Here is a 15,272-nt window from a genome sequence, read left to right on the forward strand (position 1 = left end):
CCCTATGTACTCCATAGCTTGTCCTGCAAGGGACAGCCCTATCGATCGGCGGCCATTCAGAATTCAGACCTTGCATACCAGCGAAATATACAACAAGCATAAGCTGGAGTGTCTCCAGACGGACCTCTTATCAACATAAAGGCCGGGCTGTCGCTCTGGAAAGGTAAAAAAGGTAAAAGTAAAGAAAAGTAAAAAATAAGGTATGATGCCACGCGACGGGACAGACCGGGATGACGTAGATCGCCTCATACTATAGCCGAGCACCCGGCGGCTATCCGTTCCACCAGACCGGACTGTATAGCACAATATAGTCTAACCACGTCCCTGACTTCGTTCCTGACCCTTTTCGCTAGACTTTCGTCCCCCTCCCCCCGTAGCCTCTTTACAGAATCCACTCAGCAATCAAACTATACTACATTAAAAAGTATTAGTCGCACCTCGCAACTCACCAATCAACAAACGCGAATCCAGTCTAAAACCGCCAACATGGTCATGTCTACTACTAATGCCGCACCCACACCCTCAGCCTCAGCCTCAGCCCCGCAAACCGCCAACTCCAATGGTTCAATCGCATGCGCAAACCCCGTTGCAACGCTCACGGGAACATGCCCCTGCGGCTCAATATCGGTCACAGTCACCGATCGCTCATTAGAAGGCAAACCCGGGCAAAGGGACAGCAACCCCAACCTCACCATCGACGCTGAGAAAACAGCGATTCAAGATCGACAGAAGACCCTGAAAATGTATTTTGATTTGGATACGATGAGCGGACGGCAGATTGAGAAATTCTTCTGTTCGAGTTGCGGTTGGTATGTGACCTGACCCTGTCTTTCCTCGTACTGCATGCCTACTCAATATAGCGTTGATTGATTTCACTTACTGTGAGAGCTCTGCTGACTCAGACAGTCCCGTCATGTCCATGACCGCTTTATTACCAGGACAGGTGAATCTGACCATGGGGCTGTTTCCACGGATTCCTGCGTCTGGGTTCGAGACGACTTCGTCTGCTTTCCAGCCCTATCGACATCAACATCCTCACCCTCGATCTCTTCAAGGCAGGTTAGACGATGCCGTGCAATGGAGCGCCAAGGCAAATGCGGGGTTAGCATGACGGCCAGATTAATTGAAGATTGGAATCTGCAGCGTTAAGTTTCTTACGTCATGAGCAACGATAACGAGACCAGGACTGAATGACCAACACACGAAAGAATAAAACCATTTTTGTCTTATGCTTGCATGTTCAGGAAACAATGTCTGTAAATACCGGATAAACTCCGTGAACCTCAACAATCGATTTAGCCCCTTTCCTGCCAAGGAGCTAACCAGAAGAGATTTCACTAACAACAATGTAACGCCCGACCTCGGCTTAGAGAGCTACTTTCTTAACGTCCTGAAAATCCTTAATGTTACCAGGGGCTAAGTCTGCGTCGTTCTTTGAACTCGGTGAGGCACTCGCTGAGGCACGCGGGAAGCTGCACTAGCTATATCTACGGCAAAGTCTTATCACTATCATCCTGCTCACGAACCAATAGCAGCAGCAACAGCAATTCCAACAGCAGCTTCAGCATCAACTTCAACAGCCTACTACACGCTAGAACTCCCAACACTGATCTACTCGGCACCAAACACCAGCCAGTCCCGAGCTAACCATGTCAACATCCGACTCGAACCTTCCAGACTTCGAGCATTTTTACTCCGACTCAAGCACAGATAGTTCCTCGAGCCACAGCTTCCCAACGGCTGTCATCGTGCTGCTTCCCCTTATAACCGGCGTTGTCTTGATGACTGGGATCTGGTGCTTTGCCGTGAAACGTGGAGCCCGGAACCGGGCTCGTACTCTAGCGAAGGAGCAGGAGCAGCAGTCTAGTTCGCGTGGCAATGGAGCTGAAGCTGGAGAGACGCTGATTCATATGCAGCAGATTCCGCCTGTTGTGGTTAGGCCCGGGGAACGGCATGCTGGGGTTGGTGATGGGGTTGGGAATGAGGTTGAGGATGCGCCGCCTCCTTACTCGGTGGCGGTGCAATCGGCGGACAGGAGCAGATAAGAGACATGCTTGGTGTTCATTTTCGGTGCGTTTCGTGTCATAATATAAGATAATGGAGCTTGGCTGAGACCGTGAGATGAACAATGAAGAGTGTAACCAAGATGCTACTATTAGTATACGAGTAGAACGGTCAGACCGTCTAGAATACTTTCGGCCAAGTCTGCCTAGTACCTGGCTCTATCCCACTACCTCATTAGCTCTCTGCCTATCCCATTGTCTAATGTATGTATTATGAGTCTGTTAAAGTAGTATAGGTATGAAAAAGCACCAAAATACGACAGATGGAATCCCACCTCACCCAGTACCATGCTGAATATTTACTGGGATGAGCAAGAGTTCACGCCGGGCTATGTTTATCACTCGCATAATGTGATGAGCCTCCAAATCCGGCGGATATTGACGGGACCATATGCAAGACATATCATTTCCCCGCTCTTTGCTCCTATACAGTCACTCATTCGACATCAGGCTAAAATGAACAAAAACGGAGAAGCTTCGCCAGACGCCGTTGCCTTGAAGTCCATTGCTGTATCATGGAAATTGCGTGCACTTACCCCCAAAGACAAAACTGGTTCGCCTAGTAACGCAAAAACTATTACGAAATCCCAAACTTATGTCTCCATGGCATGGCATTCCGCATCGGCATGCAGGATCCCAGAAGTCAGGGACCTGCCAGACCAACCGTCGAACTATACCAGAGCGCTTCGCATGTGCTCTTAGGGCGTGTGATTTCTGCCTATCCGCGACACCGGGCTCGTCTACGGAAATAGCAGTAGAGTTCTGTAGTGTTAGAGTGAGATAGATTCACGGCTCCCTGACGAGAGAATGCGGCTACGTACCGGCCAACATAATCAGCATGACGAGTAAAGTGCTCTCACAAATTAACAGCTGGGAAGTAGCTGGGCTGCAGCAATATCCGAATGGGACAATTGAAAGTATATAGGCAGCACTTGTGCTCAGCACAGTAAACAGATCAATCTCGATTGCAAGAAAATCAATGCCATTGGTGCTTTTGGGTAGAATAAGCCGGCAACGACAACCGTACAAAATCGCCAATGCCAACGACAGAGCCATGGGCAATGTGCTCCGAGAGTGGAGCCCAAGCAAGGACCAAACGAGCACCGCAAAGGAATGGACAGCACAGTCAAGTACCCCGTGTGACGCACAAACCTGCCTCCAGTCAAAGTGTGAATAGGAGAGGAGCGGCCAGATAAGAGGCCTAACCCAGCCATGCTTCAGCAGATCTTTTGCTCCGACCTTTCTTGGATCATTCACGCTTCACGAAATCTGACACATTTGTAACTATGACATCGAAGATCAATCCTCGGTCTGTGACCTTCATACTTGATAGTCTTCTCCAAGTGCCAGAGTACTTCATCGAGTGACTGGATACCGATGTTGAGATCGAACTTGGCCCTGAGAGCAATCTGAGAACCAGATTCCGAGTCGAAAGGTGGTTAGGATGCAACGTTGGATGTGCTCGAAGGAATTTCTACGTCCAGTCGGACTGAAGAACAGATTCTTCCCAGTATCATTCAGCGGGTTTACCGGGCACCTTTCCAGAGGGGAATGTTCTTCATCCCTGGGACAGCACAATAAAATCTTTTATATCGGTCCTATCTACTGTGCTTACTAAATGATCATTCGACAAGCTTCTGATTCTCTACCCAGCCTATTCACCAGCAATAAGAGACGGTCATATTGAATAATTGAGAAGCGGCCTCGAACTACCAAAGCTTTTTGTCCCATTTATGCCGGAAAACAGGGTGCTACTATTCACGTACCAAGCCCCTTGAAAGGTTGCGATGTCTTTTACAAAAGCCTAAGCGCTCACAGCATGCTATGCTGCGTAGTGATCCTCTTCTCTTGATATGTACTATAACGGTGAATTCGAACCAGGCCGCAACAACTCTCAGCCAGCTCAATAAGACGACCTTGAGAATGTAGTTCGTACCGAAAAATCCAAGCTGACCAAATGCACCGTGATCTAGCCGACGGGTCTGGATTTAACCATGTTCATTATGAGGTAGGCCACCAAACGGTAACATAGCCCTTGAGGTTCCAGTACCCCGATATGAGTATGATTGAGACAGCCAGCCCTTTGTCCTTCCGACCCTGGCCAGGGTGACTTATCAATCCTATACTCCGAAATAGTCTGTTCCAACCCCACGGGGGAGTGCGAATGGGCGCCTGTGACTCTATTTTCCGTAAAGGGATGTAGTCGCAAACTGGCTCTTGGGTCAGATCCAAATGGACGCAACGAGGGAGATCGGAAATCGATCAGGGATTCTCGCTAGGATTGGGGAGCTCTGAACCATGCCTGACCATGATCCTGAATCTGGAACTCGGGCGTGTCAGCTTGAGCCAAGTTCAAATCACTCTGCATTTGATTGCCTGCTAGCTTAGCCGTACTGATCTGGCAATATCGGGCTCCGTTGGAGGCTCCGTCGGTGGCTGGCTGCTTCTGGGCTCTCTCACTACTCTCGATGAAGATTCTCAGTGGACAAGCCTCTGCTAGCATCAACTAAGGCACCCAAACTTCCTGAATCGTTTACCAAGGCAGCTGTGAACCTTCTCATCTTAGCAACGATTCGTGATCAACAAATGCGACCAACTCACTGCCGCTAAACCGACGAGACAAGGACTGTATACCTACTTTATAGAACTAGATGGATTCGACTTCGCGGCGAGGATTGTGTTGGATCGAAAGGTATCATCGCAGCACCTAGTTTCAGCAATAACTCACCAATAAGGAAGCGGATTCAACTGTAACTTGCCTTGATACCGACCATATATCGGAAAGGCCGCTAAGGTACAACCTTGCCGTATTAGTTTCATCGAAAACTTGGATATGGACGGCGAATATGTATGGCGAGTCATGAGAGAGCTGATAACATTCTGCCCTTCGCTACCGCCTCACCTTTAGTTCAGCTCCGCCCACAGACCCACGACCCCAGATGGCTTCATATTGGGTAACTCCAGACATATCACGCATCAATGAGATCTCCAATTCTCATACCTCAGCTCTTCAATAACGGTCGTTTCGCGGTCAATGCGAATTGCAGAAGAGCACGACATGTCCTGCCCCCGTCTCCGCAACTCTTGCGGCAACCCTTAGTGAACGTCTTAATCTTTTATGAAGCGAGGCCTTCTCTTTTGTACTGACCTCGCTTTGTTGTGCTTTTCCGGTTCGCGATTCGTGGAGTTCAAGTCACTGGTGGGTCGCCGACAGAGTCGCTTACAGCAGGATGAGCGGACTGAATCATGTCAGGGGTGTCTCGAATTCTAAGCTTATTTAGAGGCCAAGATAGTGTGGCACTCTGAAACACCGGGCCTTCATTTTCCGACTGCTAAGGATCCTGTTGAATGAACGCTCAACAAAATCAAAGGACTTGGTTGATTTTCCGAAGCGGAAATACTCAACCACCTCGCAGCAGCTGTTCGTAACCGTATCTGATGCGGAGCACACGGATAGTGTCAGCACTGGACGGACTAATCTAGTCCAGGTCCCTGCGTCTGAAGAATCATTCATGCAGAAAAAAAAGCGTTTGGCAGTGGCTTATCCTGGGGAATCCTGGCAACCAGACAGGGGTCAGTCCATGGGCGTGTGGGGTGCTCCGAACCCTGCGTCGACAGAGAACATGGCCTAACTGACTAACGCCGAAACCCGAAGACCATCGCTGTACATGATCAATATGCTACGCGGTGTAATGCCAACTTTCTTGGACCCTGACGGACCTTAATCCTTCATTCCAAGAGAGCAGCGCCAGACACCCTTACCAGCCATTTCATCTGCAGGGGATTCTTCAGGACAGGCGTCCAGTCCTGACTAGCGCCACACCTCCACCGGTGATGCATCAAAGCAGGACAAATCCCGAGGCCGCTTCGGTCTTGGCTGTGACAAGATATATTGTCCAGCTTGGCAGCCCAACCAGCAACCGCATCGTCAATCTATCTGTTGTTCCGCCAGGCCCGCGATGCAGAGTGCCTCCTCCGTGGCTGTCCATGTCCTGATGTCTTGCCCTGCAATTGGAGGGAACAAGAAAGAAAGCGGCAATAGCCAAGACTGCGCTGCCACAGCGAAAGAGTCCCTCGTGATTATGAAGCATAATGGTGGCCTGGAATATCTCCTTTTCATGGATCCACCAATGGGTAAGAATTGCCTGTCGTTGTCCCTCCATCCGGACAGTAGATATAAGAGGCCGCGAGAACCCTTCGATCGACACGCTTGCGCAATCAGCTCGTCACACCATTGACCATCAGTTTCATCGTCAGTCATGTTGTCCAAGCTCGCTCTAGCCTCTACCCTGATCCCTGCTGCTCTTGCCTGTCTGGGCTATGAAGGAGGTGTTCCGACACCTACCGCCTCGTACTCCAACAGTGCCCCGATCGAGATCGCTGCAGGCCAGACCTTCGATGCCGGCTGGGCCCGGTACGACCGCGGATCTGGCGCTTGCACCGATGGCGAGGGCGGTAACGACGATGCCGTCTTCATCCTCCGGTCTGGCGCTACCCTGAAGAACGTCATCATCGGAAAGAATCAGAAGGAGGGTGTCCACTGTGAGGGTCCCTGCACCCTGGAGTTCGTCTGGTTCGAGGACGTCTGCGAGGATGCTATCACTGTCGTACGTCTCCGACTCTGTCCCAAACACTGGTGTTCGTGTACTGACCGTTGGCAAGCGAGGTGACTCGGCGGGAGACCATACATGGATTATCGGTGGTGGTACGTTCCCTTTCGCGAAAGTGACTACTTGTCTTTTTCTGACCATGGCAATGAAAAGGCGCATATCACGCGTCCGATAAGATAGTGCAGCACAACGGGTGCGGAACCGTTAACGTGAGTCATTCTATTCTTAATTATTCTTTATTTTCTCTCTTCTCCTTCATAGAGGGATGCACCACTTACTGACCGCCATCTCAAGATTATCAACTTCTACGCCGAGGACTACGGCAAGGTCTACCGCTCCTGCGGTAACTGCAGCTCCCAGTGCAAGCGCAACGTCTACATTGAGGGCGTGACCGCGTACGACGGCGGTGATATTTGCGGTATCAACTCAAACTATGGCGATACCTGTACTCTGAACAACGTCTGCACTGACGCCGACCACCCCTGTGTGCTCTACGAGGGATGCGCCGGCGGTTGCGAGCCCGAGAAGGTTGGCTACTGCTCTGGTTAAGTAGTAACCGAGTGAGGATGTAAATCACCAGGTGGAAACGTGGAAACGGAACCGTTAAGGCCGAGACATTGGATGCGGGGAGACCGAGACTCGGTTGTCATCATGTGACTGCACATAACAGAACTCGCTAATGCTCCTGCTGCTGCGGCCAATAACTGGTGGAGGATCCGGCGAAATAACAATTCATTCCTTATTCCAATTAATAACTGAACCTTGGGAGCTAGCTTCAGTAGTTGGTGCGTGATAGCTTGATAGAACTGGGCTAAGTAGTCCGGCGGCCACCATGCTTAAGACACCTGCAACGCCACTGCGTCGCGCTAATGTAAGTCGTGCTCCATTTGGAGGGGATTCGCGGCGGGCAGCGACCGGCAGCAGGGACTGCGAATCTGAGAGCGAAGTCAAGATGGGAAAGCAGATGGCGTTGCTCTGAAATCCAAGCGATATCCAAATCTGGCGGCTAGGCGAAGCGAAAGATATTCCGGGATACGGCCAGTAAACAATGTACTGACCATATACTTTGGTATCCCTCAACAACCCCAGCTTCCGCAGTGCTTCAAAGTTGATGTACTCAGTCGTAGGTATGAACCCCACGGGCACGGAAACTAAACGATAGAACGATCTGCCCGAACCAGACTTTCAAATCGCGACGACATCTCTCCAAATCTTTCACAGATACTAGGCGTTCAATTCGGGTCAAGCGGTGAAGCAGGGTCCTTGCGCCGGCAGAACTGCCTATTTATTCTGAATGGTGCGGAGAGGCATGTTGCTTGTTTGGCTGTAGTCAATATGACGATGACTGACGACGCCTCAAGCATAAGGTGTCGTCTTTTTAGCGATCGACAGCAACCAAAGCAAGGTGCACTTTACCTATCGTGGGGTGCAGTGACAAAGGAGGCCTGCTTATGTCTTGGCTTTGCGAGGTCAAGTCGCCCATGACGTCCGAGTCCAACAATAACGAGGAGAATCCCGGAGATTTCTCCTGCTCTATACGCTGCAGCTACTTTGTCATGGGATGAGCGATGTGACTGTTCTAGTTCCGGTTGTGGTCGTGGTTGTGGTTGTGGGCGATAGCGAGTCATCTGCCACTAAGACGCCATTCCGCGACTTTCTCCTCACCGTTTATTGTCTTTCACCTTCCGACTCTTCAACCTTCTCTCTCTTTCGACGTCCCCCCCCCGCCTTTGTGCTCTCCTTTTCGTTCTTATTTCTTTTACGGTACTATAATATATTTTGTTTTCTTGTCTTCCTTGTTCCTGCCTTACCTCAAGAGTACATAAGGAACCAGGGGTCGCCGTGTTTCGGGTACCGTGGTAGCTGGAGTTAGACTCAATATTGGGCCTGAACCAACCCAAACCCACATCTTTCTTCCCCAGCCTTCCCAGTCTGCAAGGGGATCATGTTGGTCGGTGAGTAATCACAGCACGGCATTTAATTTCCGACGCAGCTGACAAGCTCCAGACCACCAGAAACATTAAGGGGAAGCGTCTTCATCATGCCCCGATCAATTTCGTCCTATTTCACTTCCGCTCCGCCGGCGGAAGAGCACCGCGACCCGGAGAATGCCAGCCCAGGCCCAAGACTTAACCCGCGAACCGCTCCACCGTCCCCCTCCGCCATGCGGAGAACCTACAGCCATCTCTCAGAATCACATACTGCCTACCAGTCATTGGAGCCGCCTTTAGAGGCTGGTGAGACCACCAGCCTCCTGGGCAAGGCGAAGGAAGGGGGCTCTGGCCGGATGGAGCCGCAACGGTCCTATACTACTTTTTCTGCATCCTCCGGGCCTGAGTCGGGATTCAGATATACGCTCCTGGGGAGTAGTCTGCGCCGGTCGCGTCACCATAGCCGGGCAAACTCGATGCATCAGCGGTTCAGCCGGCGGGCTAGCATGGATGAGGTTCCGGTTGAGAGCACGGCCGCTTCGGTTAAAGATGCTATGACGTCGTCGTTTATGGACGACCGGTTGTGGTATGACCAGTTCACCTCGACGGACTGGGTGCATGACAGTGTGGCTGACGGGGTGCGGCTACGGGAGCTGCGACGGAGGAAGGATATACGCGGTCGACTTTTGGCCTTGTTTGATGGCGCACAGGGCTGGATTCTGGTTGCGCTGATTGGATGCATCGTTGCGGCGATTGCGTACTTTGTCGATATAACAGAGGAGTACGTTTTTGGGTTGAAGAATGGGATTTGTACGACTGGTTGGTTGCGAAGTCGGGAGACTTGCTGCGTGGATGAGGAGGAGTGTCCTGCTTGGCGGTCGTGGTCGGAGATGATGAACCACCATGGTGGAGGGAGTGTTTCGGTTGATTTCGGGATCTACGTCTTGTGGTCGGTGATTCTTGCCGCTATTTCTTGTCTTTTGACGTTGCTCACCAAGACGGTCGTCCCGTCATCGGTATCGCTGACTACGTTGGACGAGAACTTGGGTGCCAACGGCTCCAGACAAGCAACCGACGCTGACGGCTCGCCCGCGTCGGTGTCCGGCTCGTCTCCATATCCACCGCTGCCGCTGCGTCCCGACATGGTCTACTATTCGGCTGCCGGTAGCGGTGTCGCCGAGGTAAAGGTAATAAATAGCGGCTTTGTCCTACACGGTTACCTTGGTTTTAAGACGCTGGTTATCAAGACATTGGCTCTGATCTTCAGTGTCGCCTCCGGTCTCAGTCTCGGAAAGGAGGGCCCGTACGTCCATATTGCGACTTGCGTTGGAAACATAGCCTGCCGGTTGTTTAGTAAGTACAATCTCAACGATGGCAAACGACGTGAGGTCCTCAGTGCCAGCGCTGCCAGTGGTGTTGCTGTAGCATTTGGAGCACCGATCGGCGGTGTTCTATTTAGCCTTGAGGAGGTCAGCTACTACTTTCCGCCAAAGACCCTCTTTCGGACATTCTTCTGCTGTATTGCCGCTGCTCTGTCGCTCAAGTTCCTCAACCCGTACGGCACTGGCAAAATAGTTTTATTCGAAGTCCGGTATCTTGGCGATTGGGAGATCTTTGAGCTGGCCATTTTCATGTTTCTGGGGGTTCTTGGGGGTGCAGCAGGTGCTCTCTTCATCAAGGCTTCAAGCATATGGGCTAAGTCGTTCCGTCGCATCCCCGCCATCAAGCGCTGGCCACTCTTTGAGGTTGGCCTCGTAGCATTGGTGACAGGACTGATCAGCTTCTGGAACCCCTACACGAAACTGCCGGTAACAGAGCTGCTGTTCCAATTAGCCAGTCCGTGCGAGCACTCAACCCCAGACGGACTGTGTCCCCATCCGGACGGTATTGGCGAGGTTATCCACGCACTCACAATAGCATTCGTGATCAAAAGTTTTTTGACAATCGTCACATTCGGCATTAAAGTCCCTGCCGGTATTTATGTCCCCTCAATGGTAGTCGGTGGTCTTATGGGCCGCATTGTTGGCCATGTGACCCAGTATCTGGCGCTGCAGTACCCCAACTTCTTCCTCTTCGGATCCTCGTGCGCCGCTGGTACAGGCATGGAATCTTGTGTAACACCTGGAGTTTACGCCATGGTCGCTGCAGGCGCGACCATGTGTGGAGTCACGCGCTTATCCGTCACCCTTGCTGTTATCTTGTTTGAGTTAACCGGCAGCCTGGACCACGTCTTGCCATTTTCGCTGGCTGTACTCTGCGCAAAGTGGACTGCCGATGCCATTGAGCCACATAGTATCTATGACTTCCTCACCGAAATGAACTCCTACCCCTTCCTTGACAACAAACTCCAGACGATCTCCGACGCCGTGCTCGGCGACATAGTGCGCCCAATCCGCCGCAGCCGACTCATTGATATTACTGAGTCCCCGCTCGTCCCGGCACACGAGCTCCGCTCTAAGCTCCAGCATCTCCTTATGGCAGGCGAGCTAGATAGTGGTCTTCCGATCCTCCGCGACGGCGTCCTAATAGGGCTTATCCCGGCGCCGGACCTGGAGTATGCCCTCGATAACCTTGAAGATGAGGATCGAACATCTTGTCTCATGGCTACTGATACCTCGTCTGTTGTGTCCGATACGGACGATGAGGATACGCTGCAAGTGGATTTCACGAAGTATATAGATCCGGTAAGATCCCCTTACCCTCTTTTTTCTTGGATAGATGCTAATATTTGTTTACTGTAGGCGCCCCTTGCCCTCGACATCCACTCCCCCATAGATCTTGTTTACCAATGCTTCGTCAAACTTGGCTTGCGCTACCTCTGCGTTTTGCATGATGGGCAGTATGCGGGACTTGTCCACAAAAAGGCTTTTGTGAAGTTTATGAAAGAGCAGCACTAGACAGACTCTAGACTCCCCGGCAATTGGGTGGGTTTTGAGCATCAGTGCATACCATAACCATCCCTGACATATCACCGATTCTCAGGTTTCTGGATAACCTACCGACCTCGATTTCATTATGATATTTTTGTCTGTGAAACTGTTTAGATTTTGTACATTAGCGTTGGCCTTCTGTTTTGGCTTCCTATGGTTGCCTTGTCTGATTTTTTTCCCTGATTTTTTTCCCTTCCTTTGGGGGGCGTTGCTTGCTTGTCTTTTACAGTTCTCTGCATATGCATGTGCATGACCAGCGGTTACATATAGGATGATGACATGATGCATATATTGGATTTCCCAACCATACGCCAGAGTATCTATTCAATGCCGACACAACTACTAAAAGTGACATAATATATATGTATGCCGTCGCTGACTAGACCTTCTCATACCCAACCATCCGCACTCTAACATCCCCCTCCTCAATCCACTCACCTGTAACCTCCTCCCCAACCCACCCTGTTACTTCAGCAGGGCTAACCTCCCTCCATTTCCCACTGTTAAGTTCCTCCGCATCAACTGGGAAAAATGTATCACATTCGAACCCACTCCCATCAAGTTTCTCCACATCCGTCATGACAATCCGGATCGTTCGCTCGTTTTCGGATCTCGAGCCCAATTTCAAGGACGCATTATAGATCTCCGCACCCCCAATTACATAAATATTCCCAACACCTTCCTCACCGGCAGCAGCATTATCAAGCCTCCTCAGCGCCTCCTCAAGACTCCTCTCCACAAACGCCCCTGTGCTCCCCTCTGTCACAAGGGGGGCAACAACCGCAGTCCCCGCAGCCGCATTGACTGGCTCCTCCCCCGACTTCCTACCCTCAACCTTAATCTCAGGCTGCTGTTTGGCCTTCGTCTCCGCAACCTCCCTCTCCCTCTCCAATTTGCTCTCCAAATCAATTTTCACGCGCTCCGCAACGCTCCCATCTGGATCCCTTGAAATCACCACATTCAGCCGTTTCCCGAGTGGACGGAGTCTCGGCGGGATGGAGTCGTACGTCTTGCGGCCCATGATTAGAGCGTTCGTGCGGGGTTTGTTGGAGATGGATAAGAATGTGGAGGGAGGGCGGGCTGTGATGCGCGCGAAGAAGGACATGTCGGCTTTTATGCGCGGCCACGGAAGCGTCCCATTTGCGCCAATACCTAGCCGGAACCCATGGCCGGGTGATGGGAGGGAAACTGGTGTCGTTGCGACGACGAGGGTCAGAGGGAGAGGGGGAGGTGTTGTTGGCATTATGGGGCGGTCACGTCTAGGGGTTGGCCTGAGAGTTTTCGAATCCAACGTTCGGTGGACAAGTGAGTATCGTAAATTCTTGTCAACCCTGTACTTGTTGTGCGGAGTGGTGGGCTGTGAAACTAGGTTCAGAAGTCTCGGTGCTGTTCTGATGGAAGCTGGCGGGGAGCAGTTTTCTTATCGAATAGGCCGACATGCAAGGCGGAGGGAGCTATGCTCTACGCCTAGCCCTCACTCTATAGCAGCCTTATAATATTTGGGACCGCATCAGCTAAAGAACTCCGACTAGTCAAAGAAAAGAATGTAAGTTTGCTTTGATAGTATTTTATCCGGGTATCATCATATCCCCTGCAATATATAACACCCAAACGCCAACGCCCCAAAATTCATGCTCTAGATCCATGAATCACATAAGACCAACGCCAAACTATCAAAATCACCAGACATGACCATGCATGTACCTAAAAGGTATCTGCGAATGCCGCGCAGAAAGAGAAACCGTCAAGTCATTTCTTGGGCGCCTTTAATATTCCCGCTTCCTCAATAATCTTCTGAACGACAGCGGCATCCTGCTCCAATTTCTCGCGGCGCTTGGTCTCGGATTCGTCTTCGCCCAGTGTGTCAAGCTTGCCAAATAGCCAAGCTTCCTTCATTGTACGGGTGAGTGAGAGGATGTCTTCCGCGGCGCGGATCTGTTTTCGTCGAAGAGCGGTATCAGTATGCGGTGATAGACAAATTGCCCTGGGTTAAGAGTAGACGCGCCACTAAATAGCGCTAGAATAAGGACGTACCAGTGCCGTAGACTCGACATCAAGCTGATATGTTTCGACGGCAGTTGTGGTGTGGCTTGTGCTTTCGACCTGGCAAAAGCAGAACCGAGTCAGCGGCCATAATTACCAAATTACGCAGTTCTGATGCTGTTGAAGAGAGAGTGAGAAGAGCGCACCGTAGCAGTAGCCATGATATTCTCGAACCGCTGTAGTAATTGCGAGATGTCGGTGTTTATGCGGTCTATTTATTGAGATACGTAAGCATCATTTCCAGCTGTCCTTCAGCCAAATTGCGCGTGTCTTCGCGATTCATAAATTGGACATACTGTGCATGTTCTTGGACGTCGGTTGTAGGTCCATCTTGATTTTTGGGGTTTCTTCAAGGCTTTCTTTTGCTGGTGAGCTGAAGGTGAGATGGCGGGGTAGTTGGCGGCGGTGGATTTATGCCGGCATAATGATATGATTGTGAGAACAGATCATGTACTTTTAAGAATAATATGGACTGCTTTGCTTGCAATAGACGATCATGGTCCTATGTTCATTTACTTCGCTAAAATGCCCTAACAAGTACAGGTCTGTATCGCAGCCCGGACGCCTCAACGCCATGTATCTGTATGCCGGCTAGAATCATCGATCCTAACGACGAATAGTATGCCAAAGATGGTAGATTTTGATTGCCGGAGCAAGTTGTTGACCGTCCACCTATCGCACATACTTCGACATAAACTTCTTGTGAAAGTCAGACCGTAACAGGTCGTTGACAAACTCCTTTCCCCTCTTGTCCTCCGTTCCGCGAGCTTGGTTCTTGAAAACGACGTCGTCATCCCATCGTCGCTTTATGTTAAAGTCTGAAGGGTTGAGTAGCGGGTTGCCTCGCGCAATGTCCACCTCCCGTTGTTCCTCCTCCTTGGCGGCGCGCTCGCGTTCCTGAGCATGTAAGCATCATTTGCGTACGCATGATATGGCTGCTGACATACCTCTTTTTCTTTCTGAGCTAAGCGTTCCTTCTTGATTTTCTCAAGTTCTCGCATGAGCTCGGCGGCCTCGTCCTCGTCATCACTGGGCTTGTTAGCTCGCAACAGAGCACTGACACCATGCCACTAACCTCTCTTCCTCGCTGCTTTCTTCTTCCGACCCTTCTGAATCTGCATCTATCTCTCTCGTTTCCTCCAATATTCGCCGCCGCTTTGCTTCCGGGTCTTCTTCTAGTCCTCCATCTCCTCCATTCGCAGGGGCGCCTTCAAGCTGACGCTTGGGAGTGCTTTCAGCAGATGTTTCGGGAACGGGAGCTCCGTTCTTCTTGGCAAAGTGAGCGGCCTCTGCCTGGAGCAGCTCCGCGCGCAGGTCGCGACGCGCTGCTTCACCCTCGGTTCCCTGGCCAGATTGACTTGTTCCGTCAGGATCGCCCGGATAATACACAACACAGTCGAAATGACTCACCGAACTTTCAAGTGAGTATATGCTGGAAGGAGGCGTTGATGGTATGCCGGACCGCGAAGGGCCTCTTTCCCTCGTGCCTACATTCTGTGAGCGGTTGATCTGAATGGAGGAAGTTAGGTCTTACGGGATCAAAGGTGGGTCTGTGAGCTGCGGCATGTTAGCTAGAGCGCTTGAAATGTAGAGACGAGGTGCATACCGGTAGTCATGATATGTAGCGCGAGTCCAGTGAGTCTGAGATAGTTAAAAGTTCGTGAGGTTTCTATGTTGATAGAGCCTCAGGCTATC

The 15,272-nt window shown here is 51.1% G+C and overlaps 8 protein-coding genes across 8 annotated transcripts; 5 read left to right on the forward strand and 3 right to left on the reverse strand.

Annotated features, from left to right (window-relative positions):
- Positions 1 to 354: 354 nt before the first annotated feature.
- Positions 355 to 1,380, forward strand: BDW70DRAFT_94726 (uncharacterized protein). The gene is made up of 2 exons (XM_073745244.1): positions 355 to 809; positions 907 to 1,380. The coding sequence occupies exons 1-2, from the start codon at positions 487 to 489 to the stop codon at positions 1,109 to 1,111; spliced, it is 528 nt and encodes a 175-aa protein (XP_073599709.1). The 5' UTR covers positions 355 to 486; the 3' UTR covers positions 1,112 to 1,380.
- Positions 1,381 to 2,142, forward strand: BDW70DRAFT_94727 (uncharacterized protein). The gene has a single exon (XM_073745245.1). It carries the CDS (start codon positions 1,650 to 1,652, stop codon positions 2,043 to 2,045), a length of 396 nt encoding a protein of 131 aa, XP_073599710.1. The 5' UTR covers positions 1,381 to 1,649; the 3' UTR covers positions 2,046 to 2,142.
- Positions 2,143 to 6,191: 4,049 nt separating this feature from the next.
- Positions 6,192 to 7,407, forward strand: BDW70DRAFT_94769 (pectate lyase). Its single transcript, XM_073745246.1, has 4 exons — positions 6,192 to 6,670; positions 6,726 to 6,768; positions 6,827 to 6,882; positions 6,968 to 7,407. Exons 1-4 carry the CDS (start codon positions 6,323 to 6,325, stop codon positions 7,220 to 7,222), a joined length of 702 nt encoding a protein of 233 aa, XP_073599711.1. The 5' UTR covers positions 6,192 to 6,322; the 3' UTR covers positions 7,223 to 7,407.
- A 729-nt stretch (positions 7,408 to 8,136) lies between these two features.
- BDW70DRAFT_94806 (uncharacterized protein) lies at positions 8,137 to 8,676 on the forward strand. The gene has a single exon (XM_073745249.1). It carries the CDS (start codon positions 8,235 to 8,237, stop codon positions 8,544 to 8,546), a length of 312 nt encoding a protein of 103 aa, XP_073599712.1. The 5' UTR covers positions 8,137 to 8,234; the 3' UTR covers positions 8,547 to 8,676.
- BDW70DRAFT_94793 (chloride channel protein) lies at positions 8,362 to 11,707 on the forward strand. Its single transcript, XM_073745247.1, has 3 exons — positions 8,362 to 8,628; positions 8,681 to 11,288; positions 11,346 to 11,707. Exons 2-3 carry the CDS (start codon positions 8,715 to 8,717, stop codon positions 11,499 to 11,501), a joined length of 2,730 nt encoding a protein of 909 aa, XP_073599713.1. The 5' UTR covers positions 8,362 to 8,628; positions 8,681 to 8,714; the 3' UTR covers positions 11,502 to 11,707.
- Positions 11,708 to 12,939, reverse strand: BDW70DRAFT_94794 (dihydrofolate reductase). Its single transcript, XM_073745248.1, has one exon. It carries the CDS (start codon positions 12,775 to 12,777, stop codon positions 11,914 to 11,916), a length of 864 nt encoding a protein of 287 aa, XP_073599714.1. The 5' UTR covers positions 12,778 to 12,939; the 3' UTR covers positions 11,708 to 11,913.
- A 158-nt stretch (positions 12,940 to 13,097) lies between these two features.
- Positions 13,098 to 13,966, reverse strand: BDW70DRAFT_129061 (RNA polymerase II mediator complex head subunit MED22). The gene is made up of 4 exons (XM_073735541.1): positions 13,874 to 13,966; positions 13,724 to 13,788; positions 13,569 to 13,637; positions 13,098 to 13,469 (listed from the first exon to the last, which is right to left on the reverse strand). The coding sequence occupies exons 1-4, from the start codon at positions 13,905 to 13,907 to the stop codon at positions 13,284 to 13,286; spliced, it is 354 nt and encodes a 117-aa protein (XP_073599715.1). The 5' UTR covers positions 13,908 to 13,966; the 3' UTR covers positions 13,098 to 13,283.
- A 154-nt stretch (positions 13,967 to 14,120) lies between these two features.
- On the reverse strand, positions 14,121 to 15,213 carry BDW70DRAFT_129062 (spliceosome-associated CWC15 family protein). Its single transcript, XM_073735542.1, has 6 exons — positions 15,184 to 15,213; positions 15,112 to 15,134; positions 14,988 to 15,064; positions 14,653 to 14,934; positions 14,525 to 14,606; positions 14,121 to 14,474 (listed from the first exon to the last, which is right to left on the reverse strand). Exons 1-6 carry the CDS (start codon positions 15,191 to 15,193, stop codon positions 14,250 to 14,252), a joined length of 699 nt encoding a protein of 232 aa, XP_073599716.1. The 5' UTR covers positions 15,194 to 15,213; the 3' UTR covers positions 14,121 to 14,249.
- Positions 15,214 to 15,272: the final 59 nt, after the last annotated feature.

Source organism: Aspergillus foveolatus (assembly GCF_047715535.1).
Source record: "Aspergillus foveolatus strain CBS 279.81 unplaced genomic scaffold BDW70scaffold_5, whole genome shotgun sequence".
NCBI classification, from domain to species: Eukaryota; Fungi; Ascomycota; class Eurotiomycetes; order Eurotiales; family Aspergillaceae; genus Aspergillus; species Aspergillus foveolatus.